The following is a 25,030-nucleotide window of genomic DNA, read 5'->3' as shown; positions in this document are numbered from 1 at the left end:
TTGGCTAGGAAAGGTGGCTGAGTCGTCTCTAAAGTTCTTTTCACCTCTCAGATGTTGAACCTACAGATTTAAGTGTTGGGGAAAGGCAAAGATGTCCTCTTTATAATAAGCTGCTTCTGATCAATAAAAAGTTTGAATTTATCAGAGCTACCCACATCTCTCTTCTGGCTGCCCCACTCACTGCCACTGGTTGGGACCTTTAAAACCTGGACCTCCCCATCACCAGCTCCCTGGCCTTCCACCCTCAGTCCTATATGACACCATGGCCAGAGTGATCTCCTGACACCGTGATTCTGTGTGCTGTCACTCCCCTGCTTAATAACCTCTGGTGGATCCCAACGGCATTCAGATTAGAACTGGTCTTCACTGTCATAATGGGGGAAAGAAAGGTGCTTAAAAGCGGGACGTTAGAGATTTAATTTTAATTCATAGATTTTTCTAAGATGCACCCTGCTTATGAGTACTTGATGGATTTTATAAATCACAATATCTCAAAGACGTAATTAAAACAACTACATTCTTGTCTACTTGATTGTTAATTTGTATGAACTTGACTGAATATTAGCAGCACCTGTATCTAATTGATATCACTAAGTCAAGAGCATCTACCGATTGGCATGCTAATAACGGACTATAGCCCTAAAGTAGAAAGACAAAATGTAAAAACCGTTGTTATTCCAGGAGAAGTTTATTAGCAGGAATGGTTACAGTTTTGCTCAAAATTACTGTATATAATTTACTAAAGCCACAATGAAGACCTCATAGAGAGTTAGCAGAGTATAGTGAGAGGCCTCCTGGGAGGGTGGCTGAGTGCACAGACTTTGGAGCCAGAGCACAGAAGTTCAAATGACCACCTCACCATGTACTCAGGATCTTGGGCAGATAGATGGTTTGACCTCTAACTCAGGTATGTCTCCTGTAAATGGGCCTAGTAACACTGCCTATTTCATTCGGCTACTGTAAAGATTAAAAGAGTTCATTAACGTCAAGTGCCTAAAACAGTTCCTGGCACATAGTGCCTTCATGCTAAGATTCTGATTTAATATTTGCACTTTAAATAAAGTACTTTAAATCCCATCTTTAAAAATAACTCCAAGCCATAATGGACCTATAGGCCCTAAATGTTAAAGTGAGCACTTATTGCTAGTACTGTTTTGTATTTGAGCACATAATGCACTTGTGTAGCTTAGATTATTACCAATTTCATGTCTCTGTCCTTTTTTTTTCTCTGAAACTATAAGCCTTCTTCATCCATTCACATAATACTTATTAAGGCCTTTGGTCAAAAATAGAATCGTGATGAAGACAAATAAAAGTCTCTACCTTCCTAGAGAGTATGAAAAGGAGGGATGAGGACTGAGGAGGAAAAGTATAGTGCAAGGCAGGAGCAGGGAGCCTAACCTACACCCACAGGATGGGCTGTGTATATTTCATAGTGCCCAGTCCAGCACTGAAGTCAAGGCTCTATAAAGGTGAAGCCTCTATTTTATTTCTCATAACTCTAAGTTGACAAAGAATATTCATTAAAACCACAACCTAGTCCATCACTATGATCTGCATCATTCTGGTTGTTTTCCTTTCACCTACATCCTAAGCACTAAAAAACTGGGCGGTTTTTTGTTTTGTTTTGTTTTGTTTTTTTGAGATGGTCTCGCTCTGTTGCCCAGGCTGGAGTGCAGTGGCACGATCTCAGCTCACTGCAACCTCCGCCTCTCGGGTTCAAGTGATTCTCGTGCCTCAGCCTCCCAAGAAACTGAGACTACAGGCATGTGCCATCACACCTGGCTAATTTTTTTTTTCTATTTTTAGTAGTGATGGGATTTCATTATGCTGACCAGGCTGGTCTCAAACTCCTGGCCTCAAGTGATCCATCCGCCTCAGCCACCCAAAGTGCCAGGATTACAGGCATAAGCCACGATGCCCGGCCTAAAAAACTATATTCGAATTCTCCGAATCTGGTAATACAGAGCTTCTTGGTAACTAATCACAAGAAAATTACTGTAGGCCTAGAAAGAAAAAAATAATTTAGAATCTCTGCTTTAATCTTTTTTTTCAAGGCAATCTCAAGAGGAATACTGCCTTTTTGCACTTTCTATATATGCAAACTATGTAAATCCAGAAATTCCATGGACTTTCACCCTCCATGCAACCTGAAACACATTAAATTCTTAGAGCATTCTCAATCTGTTTTTCCATGTGCAATTTATAAGAACAATAAAGACATCAATAACTCTGTTAAGTCCAATTTTGAGCAAGCTAATTTTCCATATTCATATGATATTCCAGAGCTGGCACCAGATAAGCATGGCAAGAAAAGTGCTTGTAAGAGTTACTTGCACAAAGCCATTAACTAGCTAATAAAGTAGTCCAAGAGCCTTATACATGATGCTGTGTAAAATATTCACCATACCATCATTCTGTGGCATCTCTGAATTCTTTCATTTCTGCCCTTGAATTTCATAAACAATAGCATTTCAATGGCTAAAACTAAAATAATGATGGGGGATGCTATGGTCTGAATATTTGTAGCCCCCAAAATTCATATGTTGAAATCCCAACCCCCAAGGTGATGGCATTAAGAGTTTGTTTGCTCTCTTTGCCATGTGAAGATGCAGAAGGTGCTGTCTATGAACCAGTAGGCAGGCCCTCACCAGACACCAAATCTGTGATGCCTTCATCTTGAATTTCCCAACCTGCAGAACTGTGAGAAATAAATTTCTGTTGTTTATAAGCCGCCTAGCCTGTAGTGTTTTGTTAGAGCAGCCCAAATGGACTAAGACCAGGGAGTAGACTTACATATACTTATATTTAAAACTGACTTATTTTAAATTCCAATCATACTGCATTCCTTACCCTCACAGTGATACATAAATGTTAAGTATTCTTAAGATCGACAGATTGGGGATTAAAAGAGTATGAGAATAAAATGTTCTAACTACCAGATGTTAATTTAATCAAGATTATGATATAGAAAGTACTATGTTCCTGCAAGGTAAATATGTTTCTCAGATAACGGGATTAACTTTATGTTTGTCTTTTCAGAGTTCATAACTCAAAGCCCTGTTTACTTGAACTCAACAAGTAAACAGGGAAGGAAATGCTGACTAGAGCAAGAAAAAGGTATTCTTGCTTAGCTATATTATCACGTTAAAATCTTAGTTCAGAGCCTTTCTTTTTATTTGTTCTTAATAGGTGAGACTGGAACACAGAGACAAGAAACTCAACAAAGGCTCTAACATCAACATGACCTTGGATAAGGTGTATATTTCATCAGGACAGATGACTTAAATGGGTAAACTTAGTCACCTCATCAGCAGCCATCCTGGAGAACAGAGCACTAGGTTTAAAAATCAGTTCTTCCAACAGTCTCCATCCTTTGTCCTTGAAAGAAAACTCATGCTCCCAATCTCCATGCACTCTGGCTATCTTTCTCGCTAAAAAGAAATCTGTTTGGGATGCCAATCATTAACCTAAGAGAGCTATAATGTGTTCCTTCCATTCTGGGTTCCTTGTGGGCTAAGCTTGAGCCACAGTGTTTGGTTTAAGGCCCTTTTCCGGGTCTAATGGGTCACTGTCTAATAGAATGTAAATCTACATTGTTGCTTCTATATTTTTTCTTTTTCTTTTGTATTTTTTAGACACAGGTTCTTGTTCTGTCGCCCAGGATGGAGTACAGTGGTGCCATCATAGCTCACTACAGCTTCGACTCCTGGGCTCAAACATCCTCCCATCTCAGTCTCCCAAGTAACTGGGACCACAAAGGCACACATCACCCTGCCTGGCTTGTTCCACTATTTTGAACAGGTCCTTTTTTCTCTTTTTTTTTTTCTGCTCCTTTAGAGATAGAAAAATATAAACCAGATACTTAGCTTTACCTTAGGCATAACGTGGTAGAAAGTCCTAAACTAGGAATTGAATGCCCAGTTCTCAAAGTGGCCCCACTACTAAACAACCCTAGAACTTTAGTTTCTTGTCTTTACAACAGTGCAACCAAACAAATGGTTTCAATGTTGTTTCTAGTTCCAAAAATGCTCATAATCCTAATTCTTAGTAAATCTCTTCTATTTTTATTCAGAGGTAACAGGGTGTAATATAAAAAAAAGACAAGCTTGGACTCAGACAGACATGGATTGAACCATGTTTGACACTGAGGTTAGAACATCTCTGATACGCAATTTCCTTCCTATAAATAGAGATAGTATTACCTAACTCACCAGGTAGTTATGAATATTAAATCAGACAATATATATCAACTATTTAAGGTGGTTTGTTTACAGTAGAGCTTTAATTTTTTTTAAAAAAAGTTGTCCTAATCATGTTTTCAAGTCGGCACTTACTTTAGAAATCAGCATGAATTTGAGGCTTTCAAAGCACCACTTGTGGTATGTATTATTTCAACTGTCACATTAAAATTTTTCTTCTTGATATCTATTTTAATTTTCAAATAGAAAGTTTACTTTTCTGTTTCCTTTCTGTAAATATTCTCCCTTACCAGAGTAGCCTCCTTTATCATTTACTCCTTAAATTATAGCTTTTTTTTTTTTTTAAGGGCAACTGGCTTTTTTCCTCTGCTTCTTGCTATATAGATGGATGACTCTACATCTAAAAACCTGGCACTCACGGCATCCAGAGAAAAGACACTGCTATGTTATATATGTCCAACTGAGAAACAAATGCAGAACATCAGTTTTAAGATAGAATCTTCCTAGGGAAAACTTACCTCTCCAAATCGTTCCACGTTTTGTATTTTTGAAAGATTTCCACCAATAGACATATCATCTAGGCTAGAAAGAATTTTATTAATACTTCCTTCACTGGATGGTCGATTTTTCAGTTTGGATCGGAAAATGTCTCCTTGGACCCACAACGATGCTTGTTTTCTGTAAAAACAAGCAACAAAAAAAAAAGACAAGAAAAAGTTATCTTTAAAACAATCTACTCTCATCTCAAAGGTATGATGTCTTATAAAGGAAAAGATTTAGCAAATAAGCATTTACAAATCATACTAGAAAATTATATCTTAGAATAGAGAACAATGAAGACACTTTCAAAAAGCCAAAATAAGGTTTTATATTCAACACAAATGTCATCCTCCAACATTTGTCTGTACAGTTGACTGTTGAAGTCCTCAGATGCTTAGAACAAATTCCACAGCAATAAAGATTATGAGCCTATTTGTCTTTTCAATATAAATTTGAAATCTTCAATTCCTCAAGTAGCAATTTGATATGCCTGTTTATAAAAACAGAGAGAATAACTGGACTCAAAACTGTAGATGAAAGAACTTGGGAGATATTACCCAAAAAGTACTACATACCTACTTTTGGGTGGTACCATGAAAGGTCCTCACATATAACTTTAAAAACCTACTCTTAGAATCTAAAAGCAAGGCGTATAGCCTCAATTAGATTGTCCTTACAAAAGAAAATGTGTTTGAAGTTAATGTATAAATTTTCTTTCATTCATTAAGGCACAATCACAACTGTTTTCAAAGTTATACGAAGATAATTTAAAATACGTAAGCAAAATGACATTCTGAGGATTTTATTTTTATTGATGGAATCACCTTCATACATTTCCTCTAAGATAAACTATCCCATAAAATCACTTTATTTTTATCCTATAACGCACTGTACAGAATAGAATTAAACTAAAAACACTGTGGTTCATCATAAAAAATATCAACATCCAGTGAAATAATAGCATTATCAAGGATATGCCACCAGTAAGAACAGATTTTTTTTAAAGCAACAGTATTAACTAATACTTTCTCACAAAGATTTTGCACACCACATAAAATTCAGGTTAAAACACTGATCATTAGAGAAATGCAAATCAAAACCACAGTGAGATACCACCACACACCAGTAAGAATGGCTATTATCAAAAAGTTAAAAAATAACAGATGCTGGTGAGGTTACGGAGAGAAAGGAACACTTATACACTGTTGGTAGGAGTGTAAATTAGTTCAACCATTGTGGAAAGCAGTGTGGCAATTCCTCAAAGAGTGAGAAACAGAATTACCATTCATCCCAGCAATCCCATTACTAAGTATATATCTTGAGGAGTATAAATCATTCTACCATAAAGACACATATACGCAAATGTTCATGCAGCACTATTCACAATAGCAAAGACAAGGAATCAACCTAAATGTCCATCAGTGATAGACTGGATAAAGAAAATGTGGTACATATACACCATGGAATACTATGCAACCACAAAAAAGAATGAGATCGTGTCATCTGTGGGAACACGGATGAAGCCTCCCAAACCTGCACGTTGTCCACATGTACCCTAGAACTTAAAGTATAATATATATATATAGATATCTATATCTTTTGATATCTCTATATATACATATATATAGAGAGAGAGTGAGTGAGTTAGGTTGAAAGGAATAAAAATCATGATTAAAAAAAGAGAAGATTCAGCTCTGTCATAAATATTGAGAAATTCAGATAAATGAAACACACAGGAAGGACAGGATATACAGATGAAAAACTGAATCCCTGTCTCTCAAGAAGGGATTTCTAGTTTAGGATGAGAAAAGCAAACATACGAAGTCCAATGTTATAAACTCTATGATCAGGATTTGCACAGGACCTCAGGAAAAGAGGCCCCTTACTCAATCTGAAGGAATCAAAGAGAAGTTCCCCAACATTCCAGAAGTATCTGGAAAGATGAGCAGGACTATACAGCTAAGAGTATTGCCAAGCAAAGAAAACAACGTGGGCTGGAAAAAGTGGTATCAAAGAAAACAGCACGTTTATGAACATGAATTGTTTAATTTGGCTGAAGCAGAGGCTATGAGAGATGGGCCCTGCATGTCATCCTAAGGAATTTAAATTTGATCCCCAAAATAAAGGAAAGACCTTTTAAAGGTCTTCAGGAATGAAAAAGTGGAAACAGAGGAGGAGAAGGACCTAAGAGGCTAGTTGAAAAAAATTCCGATTCCAAAAGAAGTTATAAAATGAAAATTCTGATGCTGCTGCCAACCTAAAGATGAAAATTACAAAGTGACAACTTTCACTTGCTTGGTTTGAAAGACGCAATCTGTCCCATCTCTGGAAAGGCTTGATTTGAACCTGAATATTAAAGATGAATAAGGTGTCAGAGCTGATTTGTGTGTTGCTAAGCAATGCTGTACGCAAGTGCTTCTTGAGAAAAAGCAGCACTTCACGCAAATTCCTTTTTATTGAAAATGCAAACCATGCTAGCTTTTATTGTGGTGTCTATTACTCCCTAAAAGCCTCATCTCAAACAAAAGAAGTAAAACATGTATTTTTAAGCATTTAGTATTTAAAAATCAAATCTTATGAAGCTAACACACCAGCTCAAAGTACCTTCTCCAAGAATATAGTGCATTTTCTAAAACAGCATGAAATTTACTGACCCTCTGCTAATAGGGCATGTGCTTTAAAATGACAGGAATAAAACCAAATGTGTCTTGGTTTGAATAGAGCCTTAAGAAGTACAGCCAGTGCTGGGGTCATTGTTTTCAGCCATGTCCTTGCCCTGGGTTAGTTGGGCTTAGGCTAGCCAGACATGGAACATAAGAAAATAACTAAATAATTTGGCTGTGATGAGCCAAGTTACAGTTGATTCTGATCTAGAGCCTTCACAGGTCTTTTTTTTACATCTACTTTTAATATTCCTCTAATGAAATCCAAGTCAGTTGCACTGTTATAGTGAATATTCCTAGTTCTGAGTACAGAACACAATGGCAGCCAGCCATTGTGCAGGCTTCTGTGTGTGGCTGACCTGTCCTCCTTCACTTCCCTAAGCCCAGCCTAATCCCATCTCCACACCAACCAAACTCTTCATCTTCATCCTTCTTCCATCCTGGACACATTTTCCCAAAAAACCCAACCCTGACCACAAAGTCCATCCAAAGCCACTATTTGGTCACTTCAAGTAGAAACATAACCCACTTTCTAGCTTAGCCTAGGCCTACTCTAGCCATGACTTGAGTACCAATCTGTTTTGTGTACCTTCTATTCCACCAGCCCAGAGTTATTATGAAAAGAGAGACAGTTCCTGGCCTAAAGAAGTTGGCTAACAAAATGGTCTAACTTGCTATCAAAGGAAGACAGATTATTCAGCCTCAAAAAGAAATTCTGATACGTTACAACATGGATGAACGTTGAAAATGTGCTAAGTAAAGTAAGCCAGACACAAAAGGACAAATATTGAATGATTCCATTTGCATGAGGAATCTAGAACAGGCAAATTCATAATGTCAGAAAATAGAACAGAGGTTTTCAGAGACTTGGGTAGGGGTTGGAGATAATGGGGATTCATTGTTAATGGGTACATAGTTTCTGTTTGGAATGATGAAAACATTCTGGAAATAGTGCTGATGGCTGCACAACATTATGAACATATATAAAGTCACTGAATTATACACATAATAATGGTTGAAATTGTAAGGTTTATGTTATACATATTTCACCATAATACAAAATTAATTTAAAAATTCAGTCTTCTATCCAGAGTAATAACTGGCATGAGTATTTAATAATAAATTTCTGATGCAACCACTGCCAAATATTCTGATACATACTTAATTATCCTTAATACTTGAACCCATATTAGGATTTTATTTTTGCTTAGTCAGTAGTTCCAGTGTCAACTGGCAGTCAGCAAATGGATCAGATAATGCAGCAGTAACTCTTGAAAAGAAAATCAGAAACTTCTATAACCGAGTGTTACTACGAAAATGTCATTTTCAATAAATAGTGTAAACTCAAACCTATGCAGTATGCCTGTAATTCTAATAAAACACAGTATCTTGTATTGTTAAATTCTGATTTTTATAGTATTTCAGATTATAATTTCTGTATTTTAGGAAACACAAAATTTTAAATCCTTAAAACAGATAATTAAAAATCTTTAGCCTATATTCCTTGACCTACTGTATGTGTCTAAAAGAAAACCATAAAAGGAAATGGTACAGGTATGCAAAGGCATACAGAGTGAATATAATGGACTATGGAGACTATGGGCAAGAGAGATTAAAAACTACATATCGGGTACAATGTACACTACTCAGGTGATGGGTGCACTAAAATCTCGGAGTTCATACTATACAATTCATCCATGTAACCAATAACCACTTGCATCCCAAAAGCTATTGAAATTTAAATTTTTTTTAATTTTTCAAAAAAAGAAATGATAGAAGTCAATCTCAGCTAAAACTCAAACCATTAGTGTTAGACTTTTTCAAGCATTTTCCATTTTCTAAACAGATGTTTTTCATCTTATTTTTGGTAATTCCTGAAATAAAAAAGCAATGGTTTAACTATTAATTTCTGATCTAGCTCAATCCAATTGTGAAACTTACCAAATGCTATCGATACCAAAGTAAGATGTAGCCTAAGTTGATATCTACAGCGTAAGGATGAGCCAAACACCCTTGTCATTGAATGTAGTTCAAGGACCAGCAGCATCGCATCACCTGGGAGCCTGTTAGAAATGCAGACTCTCAGGTCTCACCTCAGACCTGGCTGAATCAGAGACTGCACTGAACAAGATCCCCCAATGATTCCTAGGCACTTTCATGTTTGAGAAGCACTGAAGACAATAGAAGGCTTGCAACAAAGTTAGAATTCTGAAAATATCCAACTAAGTAGAAGCTGATGAAGACATCTATGGTACTAAAGTAAAACAGCGGAATTTCTGATATATGGATTTAAGAATGAAAAAGAGTTCAACCATAATGTTGTGCTTCTTAAAGATAACCTCGTTCAAAATGGAAGCTCTGCTTTACAGAGACAAAACTTCCTGTAAGAGCCAGGTTTAGGCTTTATGTGAGTTCTCTCTGTCTCAGGAGGAAATGCAAAATAAAAGTAATGCCATATTGGGCCCCATAAGTAAAGGATCTCCATGAAGTGAAAATCCCCATGGGAGCCCAACACTAGTCCCTCAATGATCCCTTTATAATGAATGAAAGCTTTAACAGATCATGATCCCCAAGGACACAGACAGATCTATCTATCTGTGATATAGGTTATGTATCACAGATAGATAATGGTACCCAAGGTCAGGGGAACATTCACACAGTAAACATTCAGTAAATAGAATCAACCAAATTGTAAAAGCAGCCTGACTCCACCTTTATAATTCTAAAGGTTGTCTCTGAGGACGTTGAGTCCAGGGTTGGCTCAAAAACAAAAAGATGTATTTTTACATCATTTTAAGAACCTTGAGGATGTTTGATAGAAGACACATTTGGGATTCAGAATGGTATTTTTGGTTTAAGAACTTTAGCTTTAAATAGAAGAAAAACACCTGATGGTTGTTTTGCAAATAGAGAGTTCTATTTATATCCTTTAAAGTTTAAATACAAAATTTCAGACTGTAACAAAGGAGAGGTCAGCCAATATGTAAATTCATCAACAACTCAAAAGGATGCTAATAAACATCTCTCTTACTGCCAGTGAATAAGAGGGCTGCTTGTTTAAGACACGGCAATTAAACACCTGGACATATTTTGGTCCTCAAGGACTGGGAGGATATGACAAACCAGCCTTTATAAGTCAGAGCTTTGGAATTAACATTCTCTAAAAAGCACTGATTGACTTTTCACCTTTAAAAGAATACAATCACTTTAACTTGTTCAGTCATTTCTGACAGGTGAAAACCTAACAGAAAACGTTTTTACCCTCTTATTTCTTGCTTAATGAACACGTTACTTATTCATGCTTTTGCGTCATCATTGACTTCATACTCTTCGTCTCTCCGATCATTAGTCTTCAAAGCCTTGTATTTTTTTTTTTCTTCTTGAAATGTCCCTGGTACCCATCTCTAACTCTTCAGTCCAACTTCTACCCTCTTTTGATAAGTCCTTGTCTCTCTGAGATGGATGATAATAGTCTCCTTTTTAGCCTCTCTGATTCCAATCTCCATCCACCCAATTCATCTTACACATTGTTGCAACCCAAGCTTCCTTAAATAACACTTAAGTCACACGACTCCTCTATACGCTCTTATTCATCATACTTTCTAATTTGGAGTATTTGGAATTAAATACTCCAAATTAGAAAGTATGATGAATAAGAGAAGTTCAGAATATGCATGTTCATCACTAGGATCTGCATCTCTTACTGTAATATTTGCTATCTATACAAAGCAGATGTATTAATTTCCTAAGGATATTGTAAAGCACTGCCATAAATGTGGTGGTTTAAAAGAACACAAATTTACTTTCTTACAGATCTGGAGTTAGAATTCTGAAATCAGTTTCACTGAGCTAAAGCAGTGACAGTAGGCAGGGCTGGTTCCAATACAGGCTTTGAGGAGATAATTTGTTTCCTAGCCTTTTTCAATTTAGAGTGGCTGCACATATACCTTGCCTTATGGCTCCTTCCTCCATCTTTAAAGTGCATCAATCCAATCTCTGTTTCAGTCATCATATCGGCTTCTCCTCTAAATGGCTCCTCCTGGGTCCCTCTTCTAAGGACACTGTGATTATATTGGGCCCACCCAAATAATCCAGGATAATCTCCCCACATCAACATCCTTAACTTAATCACTTCTGCAAAGTCCTTTTTTCCATATACAGTAATATCCACAGCTGGCACAATTCACAGGGATTAAAACATGCATATATTTGGGGAGACACTATTCAGACTGCCACAGCAGATTCCATGCCAAAAATTATAGCCAGACTAATTACCTTAAAATATAAGGCAATAATACCATTTCTGGAAAATGAAGTAGATGTACTTTTCCCTATTCTTCCCAATAAGTAAAATTTAAAATCCTATATATATTTTTTAAAAAAATAACAAGACTTGAAAAATAGAAAAGAAAAAGGCAGAGTGGTTGGAACTTTGAGACCTAAGTAATGAAATGGTGCTGAGTACCTCGAGTTTTCTTTTTGCCTCACTTAGCCCAGTCTTATGGCTGAAGAAGATAATGATCCAAAATGCCAACAGAGCCAGGGTTTTTTGGGTTTTTTTTTTTTTTGCAACGGAGTCCTGCTCTGTCACCCAGGCTGGAGTGCAGTGGTGCAATCCCGGCTTACTGCAACCTCCGCCTCCCGGGTTCAATTGATTGCCTCAGCCTCCGAAGTAGCTGGGATTAGAGGCATATGCCACCACACCCAGTTAATTTTTGTATTTTTAATAGAGACGGAATTTCATCATGTTGACCAGGTTGGTCTCGAACTCTTGACCTCATGTGATCTGCCTGCCTTGACCTCCTAAAGTGCTGGGATTACAGGCATGAGCCACCGTGCCCAGCCCAGAGCTGATATTTTTAAAGCCCAAAGAAAAGCCTGCTCTGTCTAGGCAAAGGAACAGGAAAAGGGTATCCTAGAAGACAAAAAACATTTCAACAACTGCTCTTCTCCAGCCAAACCCCACAGGAAAAAAACTGTGGCCCTAACCCTGACAGCCAGCAAAGACTGAGAGGGATCCTGGATTTCCACGCTGCCAGGCTGTAGGCAGGCACCCCTATACCCTTTGTCAGTCACTCACCAGAGAAGTGTTAAAGAAGGCTAAGTTGGGAGTCAGGTAATGAGATCCCCCAGTTTCCGCCCCACTCCTCACTAAGGTATTAATGGTGGAACCTGGAAGTCCACCTCAACCAGGCAGTGACCAGCAACCCTCCCTTATCAGCTGGAGTGGTGTCACAGGAGGCCTAGTGGAGAGTGAAGACTTTCACCAACACCCTTCAGCAACAAGGTGACCCCTATTACAGTGTCAGTGCAGACCAGATGGGAAGCTAGAACTCCCACCTCCACCCACCAGCAACAAGAAGTCTCTCAACCTTGGACATCAACAGAGGCTGAGTGCAGAATCCAGACTCCTGCCTCCACCTGGTAGTAGCAATGTGGCAACCCCCAACCCCCCAACCCAACTGCCACCATCTTCCCCTGCTGGAGCATGTAAGAAGCCAGATACAACAGAATGTTTAAGTAAGATCCAGAGTCCCACAACATACTAGGAAAATGTTCAGGTTAACATTTTCTGACCTTGACATTGACTGAATGAAAAGAGATGATCACTAAATGCCAACACCAAGATGACAGAGATGTTAGAAGAATTTGACAAAGATTTAAAAGTAGCCATGACAAAAATGCCCCAACAAACAATTACAAAGACACACGAAACAACTGACAAAATAGGAAGTTTCAGCAAAGAAATAGATATAAAGAAAACCAAATAGAAAGTTTAGAATAGTATATAAACAAAATGTAAAATTCAGCGAGTGGGTTAAACGGCAGAATTGAGAGATGAGAGAATTTGTGAAGCTGAAGATAGAATAGTAGAAACTATCCAATCTAAATAACTAAGAGAAAATAAACTAAAAATAAAATGAAGAGAGTCCCAGAGAGCTGTGGGACTTAAAAACTGAACACTCATGTCAACAGAGTTCCAGAAGGAGAGAAAAAAGAGGACAGGGTTCAGAAAGTACTTAAGTAAATAATAGCTGAAAAACCTTCCAAATTTGACAAGGCATAAACCTAAACATTCGAGAAGCTGAGTAAACCTCAAAAAAGGATAATTCCAATGAAATCCACACCCAGACACATTGCCAAAATCCTGAAAACTACAAACAAGCAGAAGGAAATAAATATAAAAATATGAACCAATGAAATTAAAAACAAACAAAAATATAAGGAGAAAATTAATGAAACAAAGAGCTGATTCTTTGAAAAGGTCAATAAAATTGTCAAACTTCTAGTGAGACTGACAAAGGGAAAAAAAATATATAAATTACTAACATCAGAAATGAAGCCAAGAAAATCACTACAGGCCCTGCAAACATAAAGGAATACTAAAAAAAAAAAAAAAGCAACTCTACAAACGTTAATTTGACAATTTAGATGAAACTGGCTAATTCCTCAAAAAACAAACTACACTAATTCACCCAATATGAAATGGAGTATTTATCTATTAAGGAAATTGAATTCATAATTTTAAAAAGAAATCCCCAGGCCCAGATAATTTCACTGGAGAATTCTATCAAGCATTTTAAGAATTCACACCAGTTCTCACAATCTCTTCCAGGAAACAGAGAAGAACAATTCCCAATTCATTTCATGAAGCCAGTATTATCCTGACACAAAACCCAGACAAAACAGTACAAAAAAAGAAAACTACAAACCAATGTTACTTATGAATATGGACATAAAAATTTTTAACAGAGTTCAGCAATATATAAAAAGAATTACATACCACGACCAAATGGGGTTTATTCCAGGGACATAAGGCTCCTTCAATATACAAAAAACAATTGACGTAATCTACCATATTAACAGTCTAAAGAAGAAAATCATGTGATCTTATCAATCAATGCCGAAAAAGTATTTGACAAGTCTCAACACCCATTCATGATAAGAACTCTCAAAAACATAGAAATAGAGGGGAACTGCCTCAACTTGATACAGAACATCTATAGAAAACCTCAATTAACATACTTAATCCAGGTGAATGCCTGGATGTTTTCCTTCCAAGACTGGGAGCACGACAAGGATGTCTGCTCTTGTCACTCTTATTCATTACAGTGCTGGAAGTTTTAGCCTGTCCAACAAGGGAAGAAAAGGAAACACAAGGTATATAGATTAGAAAGAAAATAAAACTGTCCTATTTGTGGCTGAAAAAGCAATCCCCAAGAATTTGCACATACATACACACACACGCCCCCACACAAAACTCCTAGGTTTCAGGATACAAAATAAACATAGAAAAATCAACTGTGGCCAGGCAGGGTGGCTCACACCTGTAATCCCAGCACTTTGGGAGGCCGAGGTGGGAGGATCACCTGAGGTCAGGAGTTCGAGACCAGCCTAGCCAACATAGTGAAACCCCATCTTAAAAATACAAAAAATTAGCTGGGCGTAGTGGCACACACCTGTAATCCCAGCTACTTGGGAGGCTGAGGAGGGAGAATCACTTGAACCCAGGAGGCGGAGGTTGCAGTTAGCCAAGATCGCGCCATTGCACTCCAGCTTGGGCAACAAGAGAGAAACTCCATCTCAAAAAGAAAAAAAGAAAAAAAAAATCAACTGTATTTCTACATACTAGCAATGAACATATGGACATAAATACCATTTATAATTGCTAAAAAAAAAAAAAGTACTTAGGTGTAAATATAACAAAAAAGGACTTGCATCCAGAAAACTATGCAATGCTGATGAAATAAATCAAAGAAGATCTAAATAAATGAAAAGACCTATCATGTTTATGGATTAGAAGACTCAACAATAGTAAAGATGTCAATTCTCCCCAAATCAATATAGAAGATTAACATACTTCCCATTAAAATCCTAGAAACATTATCTGTAGATTTAGACAGGTTTACTCTAAAATTTATATGAAAAGGAGAAGAAAGTGGAATTGCTCAGAATATTCTGTTAAAGAAGGAGAAAGTGGAAGGAATCACTCTTCCAATGTTAAGGCTCACTATATGGGTTCAGTAATCAAGACAGAGTGGTACTGAAGGAAGGAGACACATAGGCCAATGGAACAGAACAGAGAACAAAGAAATAGATCAACACAAATATATCCAAATGATTTTTGATACTGCTATAGAAACAATTCAGTAGAGAAACTGAATTTTCAACAAAAATGGTACTGAAGCAACTGGGCATGCATAGGCCAAAAAAAAGAAGCTTGACCTAAGTCTCACACATTATGAAATAAACAAAAAACCTCAAAATTCATCACAGACTTAAATATGAATGTAAAACTATAAACTTTTTAGAAAAAAAATACGAGAAATCATTGAGTCTAGGGATAAACTAAGAGTCTTAGACAATATCAAAAAGAAAAAAGTGATAAAAGGGATTTCATCAAAATTTAAAACTTTTATTCTGTAAAAGATCCTATTAAGAGGATGAAAAGACAAGTTATAGACTGAAAAAAAACTTGAAAAACATTTATCAAAGGACTAGTATGTAGAATATACGAAGATAGACCTTAGTCATCAAGAAAAAGCAAATTAAAACTCTAAAGCAAGTTACCACTTTAAAAAATCTAATGGCTTAAATTTAAGAGACTGACAAACCATTGCTGATGAGAACATAAACAGGCATATCTACTTTGGAAAACTGTTTAATAATTCTAACACTGAATGCACACATACCCAACTGTTTCACTCACAGGTATATCTCTAACAGACAGGTGCACCAAAAGATATGAAATAGCTAATGAAGCTGAATCGCTTTTCGCATGTTTATTGGCCATGTGTACATTCTCTTCTATGAAGTATCTTTTCATGTTTCTTACACATTTTTTATCAGATTGTCTTTTTATTGTTAATTTGTAGGATTCTAAGTATTCTGGGTACTAGTACGGTGCCCATTATTATGTGATGCAAAGATTCTCCTACTCTTGTGGTTTTCATTTTCACTCTCTTAACAGTGTCTTTGATGAAGAGAATTCTACAATTTCAACTCAGTTATAGGCAATGCTTTCTGTGTACCACTTAAGACATCTTCGTTAACTTCAAAGTATGAATATATTATTTTATGTTATCTTCCAGAAGCTTTACTGATTTTTCTGTCACATTTAGATCAACAACTCATCAGGAATTCCTTTAAAAAAAAGGTTGTGAGATAGGAGCCAAGGTTCTCTTTTTCCCCATATGGATATCCAGTTGACCCAGCAGAATTTACTAAAAAGACCTTTTCCTGTTGCTCTATCATGTCACCTTTATCATAAATCAAGTGTCTGTATATGTCTGAATTTGTTTCTGCACTTTATATTCTATTCTATTGGTTAATTTCTCTGTCTTGACACCAATATCTCAACATCATAATTGCTGCAGTTTTAAAATGAATCCATGTCTGGGAGTGCAAACTCTCCAGCTGTGATCTTATTCAAGATAATCTTTATCTTTTCATTTATTTATAACTTCTTTAATTTCTCTCAATAAAAAAATTTCTTTGGTTTTCTATGTAGAGATATCGCACATCTCTAACCTGAAGTTACTGGATGCACTGTAAATGGTATAATTTTTTAGGTTTTATTTTCTAATTTAAGGCTAGTATATGGAATTACAACTGATTGTGCTCCTGTGTAACCACAACCCAAGATAAGATACAGAACATTTCCAGCACTCTAGAAAGAAAGTTCCATCATGCTTTTTTGGGGGGTCAGTTTTCCTTGACACACCTCAGAAGCAATTGCTTTCTGATTTCTATCACCACAGAATAGTTTTGCTTGTTCTTGGGCTTTATCTATATAGCATGTATTATTTTATGTCTGGCTTTTCTTCCCCTCTTACAATAATATGATATTCATCTATGTTGAGTATATCAGTAATTCATTCTTTTTTATCGCTGGTTAGTATTTCATTTTATGAACATATTATGATATGTTCACTTATAAATTGTTGATGGACATTTGGATGATTTCTAATTTTGGGCTATTATGAATAAAGCAACTGTGAATATTCTTGTACAAGTCTTTTTGTGGACAAATGTTTTCATTTCCCTTATTTAAATACCTAGGAATGAAATCATTGGGTCATAGGGTTAAATATAGATTAACGTTATGAGAAACTGCCAAATAATTATACACCAATTGGTTAACACATGAGAGTTCCAGTTGCTCCATATCTTTGCCAGCCTTCTGTAGTAAAACTTCTTTTTTGTTTGTCATTTTGGTTGACATAAAAAAGTATCTCATTGTGGTTTCAATTTCTATTTCCCTGATGGCTAATGATGTTGGATATCTTTTCGTATACATATATTACCTTCTGTGAGATATCCGGTCAAGGCTTTTGCCCATTAAAAAATTAACTTTTAAAATTGCTTCCTTATAGTTTTTAATATATGTGCACAAGTCTTTTGTCAGATACGTATACTGTGTGCCTTTTAATTAGCAGAATTTTAAAATTGTGCTAAAATTTTTGAAAATTGACTTGTATCATACAATCTTACAGGATTTCTAAGTTTTTGGGTTTTTTTAATTGCATTGGTTAAGATTTCCAGTATAATATTAGAAGTAGTGAGAGTAGACACCCTTGTTTTGTTCCTGATCTTACAGGAAAAGCATCACCATTAAATATAATTTTATATAATTTTAGCTGTAGAGTTTTCATAGATTATTTTTATCTGAATGAGGAAATTTCCTTCTATTTCTAGTTTATTAAAAGTTTATATTAAAAATGGGTACTAAACTTTGTCAAATTTTTGAACATCTATTGAGATAATCACATAATTTTTCTATTTTTTGTGTTAATGTGGTGAATTATATTGATTTTCTAATACTGAACCATGATGGTCATGATGTACTATCTTTTTTATATAGCTGGATTTGACATGCAGTGTTTCTTTAGGAACTCTGTGCTTATGATCATGAGGAATATTCACCATCTGTACATCACTTTGGAGGAATTTCTGTTCAAATCATTTACCTATTTTATATTAAATTGTTTTCTTGAGTTTTGAGAGTTCTTTATATACAGCTTAAGTATCTATAAATTTAAAAATCTTTCTTCAGCCTAGAGTGCCTTTGCCTCATAACTCTAATTTCTTCTCTTACTATTTTGAGATATGGCAGAGAGAAAGAGTATAATAGGGAGGTTGGAGGGAGTACGCAGCCATGAAACATGAGGGCTGTGTTATCTGACACCCTGAGAAAGCTAGGTGACCCTGACTGGTAGAATTCTCTGCTATATCTCCTCACCTTGCGAGCTGTACTTAGCAGAATGCCTGGGGCAATAGGTACAGAGATACCTATTAAATGACAAGCAATAATTTTAAGATATTGATTAAACGGTTTAAAGAACTAGGCTTAGGAGTATTTGGTTTTTTAACCCTAAGACCATTTCTTCAACTTCAGTAATTAGTATAATAAAAACCTGGCAGATACATGGCACAAAGCTCCAGGCTACAGGCACATAAAATGCAAAACAGAGAAATAGAGGAAGACAATGGCTGAGAATCTGATCAAGAATAAAGCTCCAAAATAACAGAATTATTTTATTTGTACCTCACAGGTAAAAACAGATAAATCTCTGTCTTTGTAATGATCCTGTCCGTGCATATTTTTCTAACGCAGTCATCATACTTCTGCCATCATTCTTTTAAGCTAAAGTATAACCGCTCATTTTTCAGCACTTCTTAATCAGTTATTACCTCTAGGATTGGCAACTAAAGTAATCCATTCCTCAGCAGGCTCAAATCCTCTTATTCATTTCAGATGCTAAGAGTTTACTTATGGCATCTTCCTATGAAATTCATGATCATTTCTTTATGAATTCACACGTGATCATGATCATTAAAACTGGAAAGGAATAATTACATTTAAATTGGAAATAACTAATTATATGGAAAAGAATGCTATTCAAAAGAGAGCCATCAGTCGGGCATAGTGGCTCACACCCATAATCCCTGCACTTTGGGAAGTCAACGTGGGAGGACTGATTGAGCCCAGGAGTTCAAAACCAGCCTGGGCAACATAGTGAGACCCTGTCTCTACAAAAAATTAAAAATTAAAATTAAAATAAAATAGGGTCAACTCAGCATAAAAAGAAAAAAAAATGAAGTTTCAGTAAAAGATATCACTAATGAATAGTATTTCAGAGCTGGACCTAGATCTACCAGTACTAACTTCATCTTCTCATTTTATTAATGAGTACATTGAGATATGTTCTAACATTCTAAGAAGAAAGGATTGTGTCCTACAGTTTAAATCTCTCTATCTCTTGGGCTGAGGCTAGACAAAAAGTTAATGAATGAAAGGCTATGGGAATAAATGAATGAGTGAATAAATAAGTATTCTTCTAAATAATGGTCATAAAGCTAGTTAGTGGCAGAGTCAGAAATAAAACCCTCCTCCTTTTTTCTTCTGTGGTAACTTCTTGGGAAAATTCATGAGTTGTATCTACATTAGCAGTTTAGTTAGTTGTCAGGAGAACAGCAATCTTACCAAAATCACTGAGTGACCTTAATTGTGTTTTTCTTTTTCCCATTATGCTTTAAGACATGCAAACAAAAGAAAAGAATGAAAAGTGCCAAGTGGGATGTCATAAGAAAATTGCACTGTAGCCAGATCACACATAGAAAATGACAGAAAAAGGGTAGGCAGAGATGGCTCTGTGATTTTCTTCTCACTCTCACCTGATCTAAGAGATATAAAAGGTACAAAGTTAGAATGCATTAGCTGTCAAATCAACAATATTCTATTAGAGGCACACACTTCTCTTAACAATGGAGCCATTTTATAACCACAGGCTGACATGGTCCACAACCAGGGGAACAAGAGGTAGAAAAGACCAAGGACAGGATATAATGTGATAATGGGGACAATATACTTACTCTTCCAGAAAGTGCTGTTGGGGTCCTATAATAGAACCTGGCCGGCATATTCTAATCCAAGCAATTATTTCAGCGTGTGTAAACCTGTAGTGTTTCATTACATAACAGGCTATCAATGTCCCTGTTCTTCCAAGACCAGCTGTAAGAGAGGGAAACAGAATAAGAAATATAAAGTCTAGCAAATGCTCCCACAAAAACACTGAAATCAAACCTTGCCCAGAAACTGCTCTGCATTCAAGTGTAATGATACTATCAACAGCTAATAAACATAACTGCTATCACGTAAAACTCATTTTTTCTTTAAACAATGGAAAGGACAAAATGAAGCTGCCATAGATTTGGGGGCAAGAAAGTGATGGGACAAAAAGCAAATGGGTCTGGCAGCAGCATTACTGGCTGGATTGGAAAAGCCAGAGATGAAAGCAAGAGAGATGAGATGGAAGGCAAGGGCAGGGAAGCAAGGATGGCTGAAGGAGGTTGGGATGAGGATGGAAAGGGATGAGGCCGAGCAAATGCAATAAAGAGGAAAAGATGAATTAGAAATCCATTAGGACTGGGTCACAGGGAAAGTTATAGGTAAGTGACATTTCTGACCTAGAAAACTGGTACAATGTTGACTTCATCCATGAAAACATTTAGTTAGAAAAAGAAATAAGGAAAAAAAAAATGTGTGTATGTGCATGTGTGTGTGTGTATGTAAAACAAAACAAAGTAGGGGAACGTTGATAGTTTCATTTTTTACATGTTCAAGAATCTTTTGCTTTTGAAGGAACCTTTGTCAGCGTTCCCTGACCAAACAATAAAGCTGGTTTCCTCTTATCTCCCAGTACTTGGGAGCACACAGTACTTCAGCAAATCTAAGACTACTGTCGTGTAGCATCTAAGTTCCACTAAGAAAGAAAAAAATTAAACTATGACACGCTCTCAATTTTAAGATGAATTCTAATTTCAGAAATGTTAAAATGTGAAAAAGGTATGTCTTTAAATCAGTGTTCCTCAACCTTTTTTACAGTATTGTTCCTTCCAGGAGCCTCTTTAGATATTTTATTCCTAATCAATCCAAATGAAATTTCACTGTCACAGATAGACTGCATATCTGTTTATGTAAATCTGTGCTTTATATAAAAAAAAAAAAAAAAAAGTTTTTCATCCCACCAAAACAACAATTTTGTCCCCTTGGGGGCAATATTCTTGGATTGAGAATATATATTGAAAATGCAAATTAAAGGACAATCAATCTGATGTCTACAGATGCCTGACATTTCCTTCCCATTAACCCTTCCTTTTTTTTTTTTTTTTTTAGACTGAGTTTCGCTGCTGTTGCCCAGGCTAGAGTGCAATGGCACGATCTCGGCTCACCGCAACCTCCGCCTCCCAGGTTCAAGCGATTCTCCTGCCTCAGCCTCCCGAGTAGCTGGGATTACAGGCATGCACCACCATGCCCAGCTAATTTTGTATTTTTAGTAGAGACAGGGTTTCTCCATGTTGGTCAGTCTGGTCTCGAACTCCTGACCTCAGGTGATCTGCCCTCCTTGGCCTCCCAAAGTGCTAGGATTACAGGCGTGAGCCACAGCTCCCGGCTAACCCTTCCTTTTTAAGAAGTATTCATACTCTGTTTTATTAGATGAGCTGTGTGTATGTTCTGTTTTAATCTGAAGGGACTCTTGTCCCAGATCAAACATCAATGTTCTTTAGAGGGGTGAGGTTTAATTGTGGTCTCAGTGGGGCTCCCCATTGTTTACGATTAAGAGTTCTGAGTAATTTGCCTTCTATTTCACCCAGTGCCTATCATTGTTAATTCCCTAGATGCCTGGCAAGACTACAAGCAACCGTATAAATAAAACATAGGTGACATCCTGGAGCAGAAGCCAGAGCCCAGTGAGTTTCCAGAGTTCTCCCTTCAAGTCACCAATTTGGATGTCTATCTGGAGAGAAAAGGGCCTTCCTTATGGAGGCAACACTGTCTCTCACTGCTCCCCGCTGTGCAAAGACCTGGATGGCTCCCTCACTTAAGCTCCTGTTCACACTCACAACCAAAAAGGAGGTGCAGGAAATTTTCCAATTTCTCTGAAACTAAAGCAGCTTCCCCCTTTTAAAAAAGAGTCTATAATTTTGATCTATAAAAAGAACGTACTTAGCACTCAATAGTTAGGAGCTCTTACCACAACTGAACAGAATAGGAACATTTCACCAAGTTTCTATAAAAACTTTAACAAAATTTTTAAAGCATTTGTAATTAAAGGGCTCCCTGCCACAGCATGACAAGATGTTGAAAAGTGTTCTATTTATACCAAGTCAAACACCAATTGCTTTACAGTTCCAGGCATTTTCTGAAAGCCCTATAGAACATCAATAATCACATACTGGAATATCACAACGTTGCTGTATTTTAGATTATTATTTGTGGTAGAGAATTTCAAGAATTGATAGCCATCTCTTTTATCAACCACAAAGTGAAATGCAGATATTGAAATGTAATCCCCAGCAAATTGTTTTCTAGTTTATCTCTGTATAAAATACTTTATGTTGAGGCATGACATATTCATTCCCTTTTCAGTAGCTACCAAAGTTCATCTGACATAGGAAAGATTTTTTCTCCCTCCTTCTTTTAGTTCAATTAAAAGACTGAGTGCTGCTTGAATTCCCAGAAAATTAAGCTGACTTAATTAGGGCAGATGTCAAAATAATTAACAAGCCTATAGTAGATAAGTATGCTGTGAAAAGCAATAGAGCTGTAATTAAACCAAAGGTGTAATCCCTATAAAAGAACCCTCTATGTGTGTGCAAGTGGAAGAAAATGAAATAACACTCTCAAAAAGACATGACCACATGTAAATGTGACCGTCCTATACAAGAACTGAATTCAATGTTAAAGGTTCTGATTTAATATAAAAACATCTACAATACAGACCAGGTACGGTGGTTCACACCTGTAATCCCAGCACTTTGGGAGGCTGAGGCAGGTGGATCATCTGAGGTCAGGAGTTCAAGACCAGCCTGGCCAACATGGCAAAACCCCATCTCTACTAAAAATATAAAAAATTAGCCAGGAGTGGCACCTGTAATCCCAGCTACATGGGAGGCTGAGGCAAGAGAATTGGTCGAACCCAGGAGGCAGAGGCTGCAGTGAGCCAAGATCACACTATTGCACTCCAACCTGGGTGACAGAGCGAGACTCTCTTTCTCCAAAAAAAAAAAAAAAAAAAAAGAGGAAAGAAAAGAAAAAAAAAGAAATCTGCAATATAAAATAAATACATATTTTTTTAAAAGGTAAACATTCACAGGTCAAGGATATAGAGAAAATATCTGTAATAAGAATGTTTAACACCAGAGAGTTTTATTTGCACAAGGTCTCTCAGGTGAGAAATACTATCAAGAAACACACTGAGTTTTAATGAAAGCTTTGCAGTTCTTCTCCTTTGAATTTGTCACTCCAAGATACAGATGGCTAATCCACAGATAAACTCTATGACATAGTAATAATAAAACTACTTGAACTAGGAAATAAGGCCAAATTAATCTCAGGAAAAAAAACAATTTTTATGGCACAAAACTAAACTTTGAAAGAGAAGATAGGATTATTTCCTGCTAAACATTGATGTAAATGTTCCCATTAGCTCTCAAGTTCTACTGATGTTTAAAATACGTGACATGTGGGCTTTTTCTTGGACCTGGGCAATACTGAACAAAATGCAATGGAAAAGCAAACAGGGTGCAAATGAATCACATGGGGACAAGCCAATACACTGCCACCCCACTGTGGCCTGAAAGGAGCACCCACAAATGAGCCAGCAAGTAACACCTTCCTAACAGACTCCAAGCCAGAGACAAGATATCCCACAAAGCCAGGGCCCATCCTGCTAGCTAAGGGGGAGGTTAGGGAGGGAGAACTCTGTCCACCCAGGAGGAGGGAGCCTGGCATGGGGAGCCCTCCTCCAAACCCAGGCCACGTGCTGCTCATTTCCATCTCTCCGGGTCTCTGGGAAACCGCAGCTTCCCATTTCTGCTCACATGTTCACAAAGTACCTCCACCTACTCAAATCTTAAACATAGAAACAAGGGCCTACAAAACGGCATTTTAATTTCTGTCAGAACCAAAGCCATACTCGTCTGAATAAGTCAGTTACAGCAGCACTAGGCACATGAAAAGAACAGCACCCTCCCCAACACCTACTAGATGATTAGCATAAAATGAGAGGGAAACCAGGTCTAGCTCCAAAACCACGAGCACAGCACCACCCAGCGACACTAGGAGGAGCTGCGCGTGAGGAACTCAAGGCTCCAGCCCAGGGCGGCCCAAGTGATTTCTCCTCGCCGAAATCAAAGACCCAGTAAAATATCTGGAATATTTCCAGTATTACCCATACTGAAAGATTTGGAGTGGAATGGCTTTTGAGCCTCCTCAAAGTCTAACAACTAAGCTTAGAGCAAATGGCATGTCATATTTTCTGAGTAGCTGACATGGGGTTGCCAGATAAAATACAGAATGCATGTTCCCTGCAATATTTGCGACACACTTATACTTTTTGTTTTAAAAGTATTCATTGTTTCTCTAACATTCAAATTTAATTAGGCAGCCTGTATTTTTATTTGCTAAATCTGGCAATCCTAAACCTTCTATACTCTGAACAACTCCTGCCCCAAAGTATCCACCTCCAGAGATCAGAGATTTGCAAAACCAACTCTTTAAGTTCATTCCAAGAGGCAGCATCACATCAGCAGCATTGTAAGCTAGCCGATTGTCCCCAG

At 36.9% G+C, this 25,030-nt stretch overlaps 1 protein-coding gene across 4 annotated transcripts in view; it reads right to left on the bottom strand.

Moving 5' to 3' along the window:
* The window catches only part of CDC14A (cell division cycle 14A), a 180,290-nt gene that overhangs the window by 31,088 nt on the left and 124,172 nt on the right, over positions 1 to 25,030 (bottom strand). For all 4 annotated transcript variants that reach the window (XM_011992532.1, XM_011992531.1, XM_011992530.1 and 1 more), the window contains exons 10-11: positions 20,282 to 20,420; positions 4,721 to 4,880 (exon numbers count right to left, since the gene is read on the bottom strand). In XM_011992532.1, coding sequence (XP_011847922.1) covers positions 4,721 to 4,880; positions 20,282 to 20,420 — 299 coding nt within the window. The remainder of the gene's footprint in view (positions 1 to 4,720; positions 4,881 to 20,281; positions 20,421 to 25,030) is intronic.

This window comes from Mandrillus leucophaeus, unplaced genomic scaffold (assembly GCF_000951045.1).
Source record: "Mandrillus leucophaeus isolate KB7577 unplaced genomic scaffold, Mleu.le_1.0 Scaffold413, whole genome shotgun sequence".
NCBI lineage: Eukaryota > Metazoa > Chordata > Mammalia > Primates > Cercopithecidae > Mandrillus > Mandrillus leucophaeus.
This window is presented reverse-complemented; position numbering and strand designations above follow the sequence as displayed.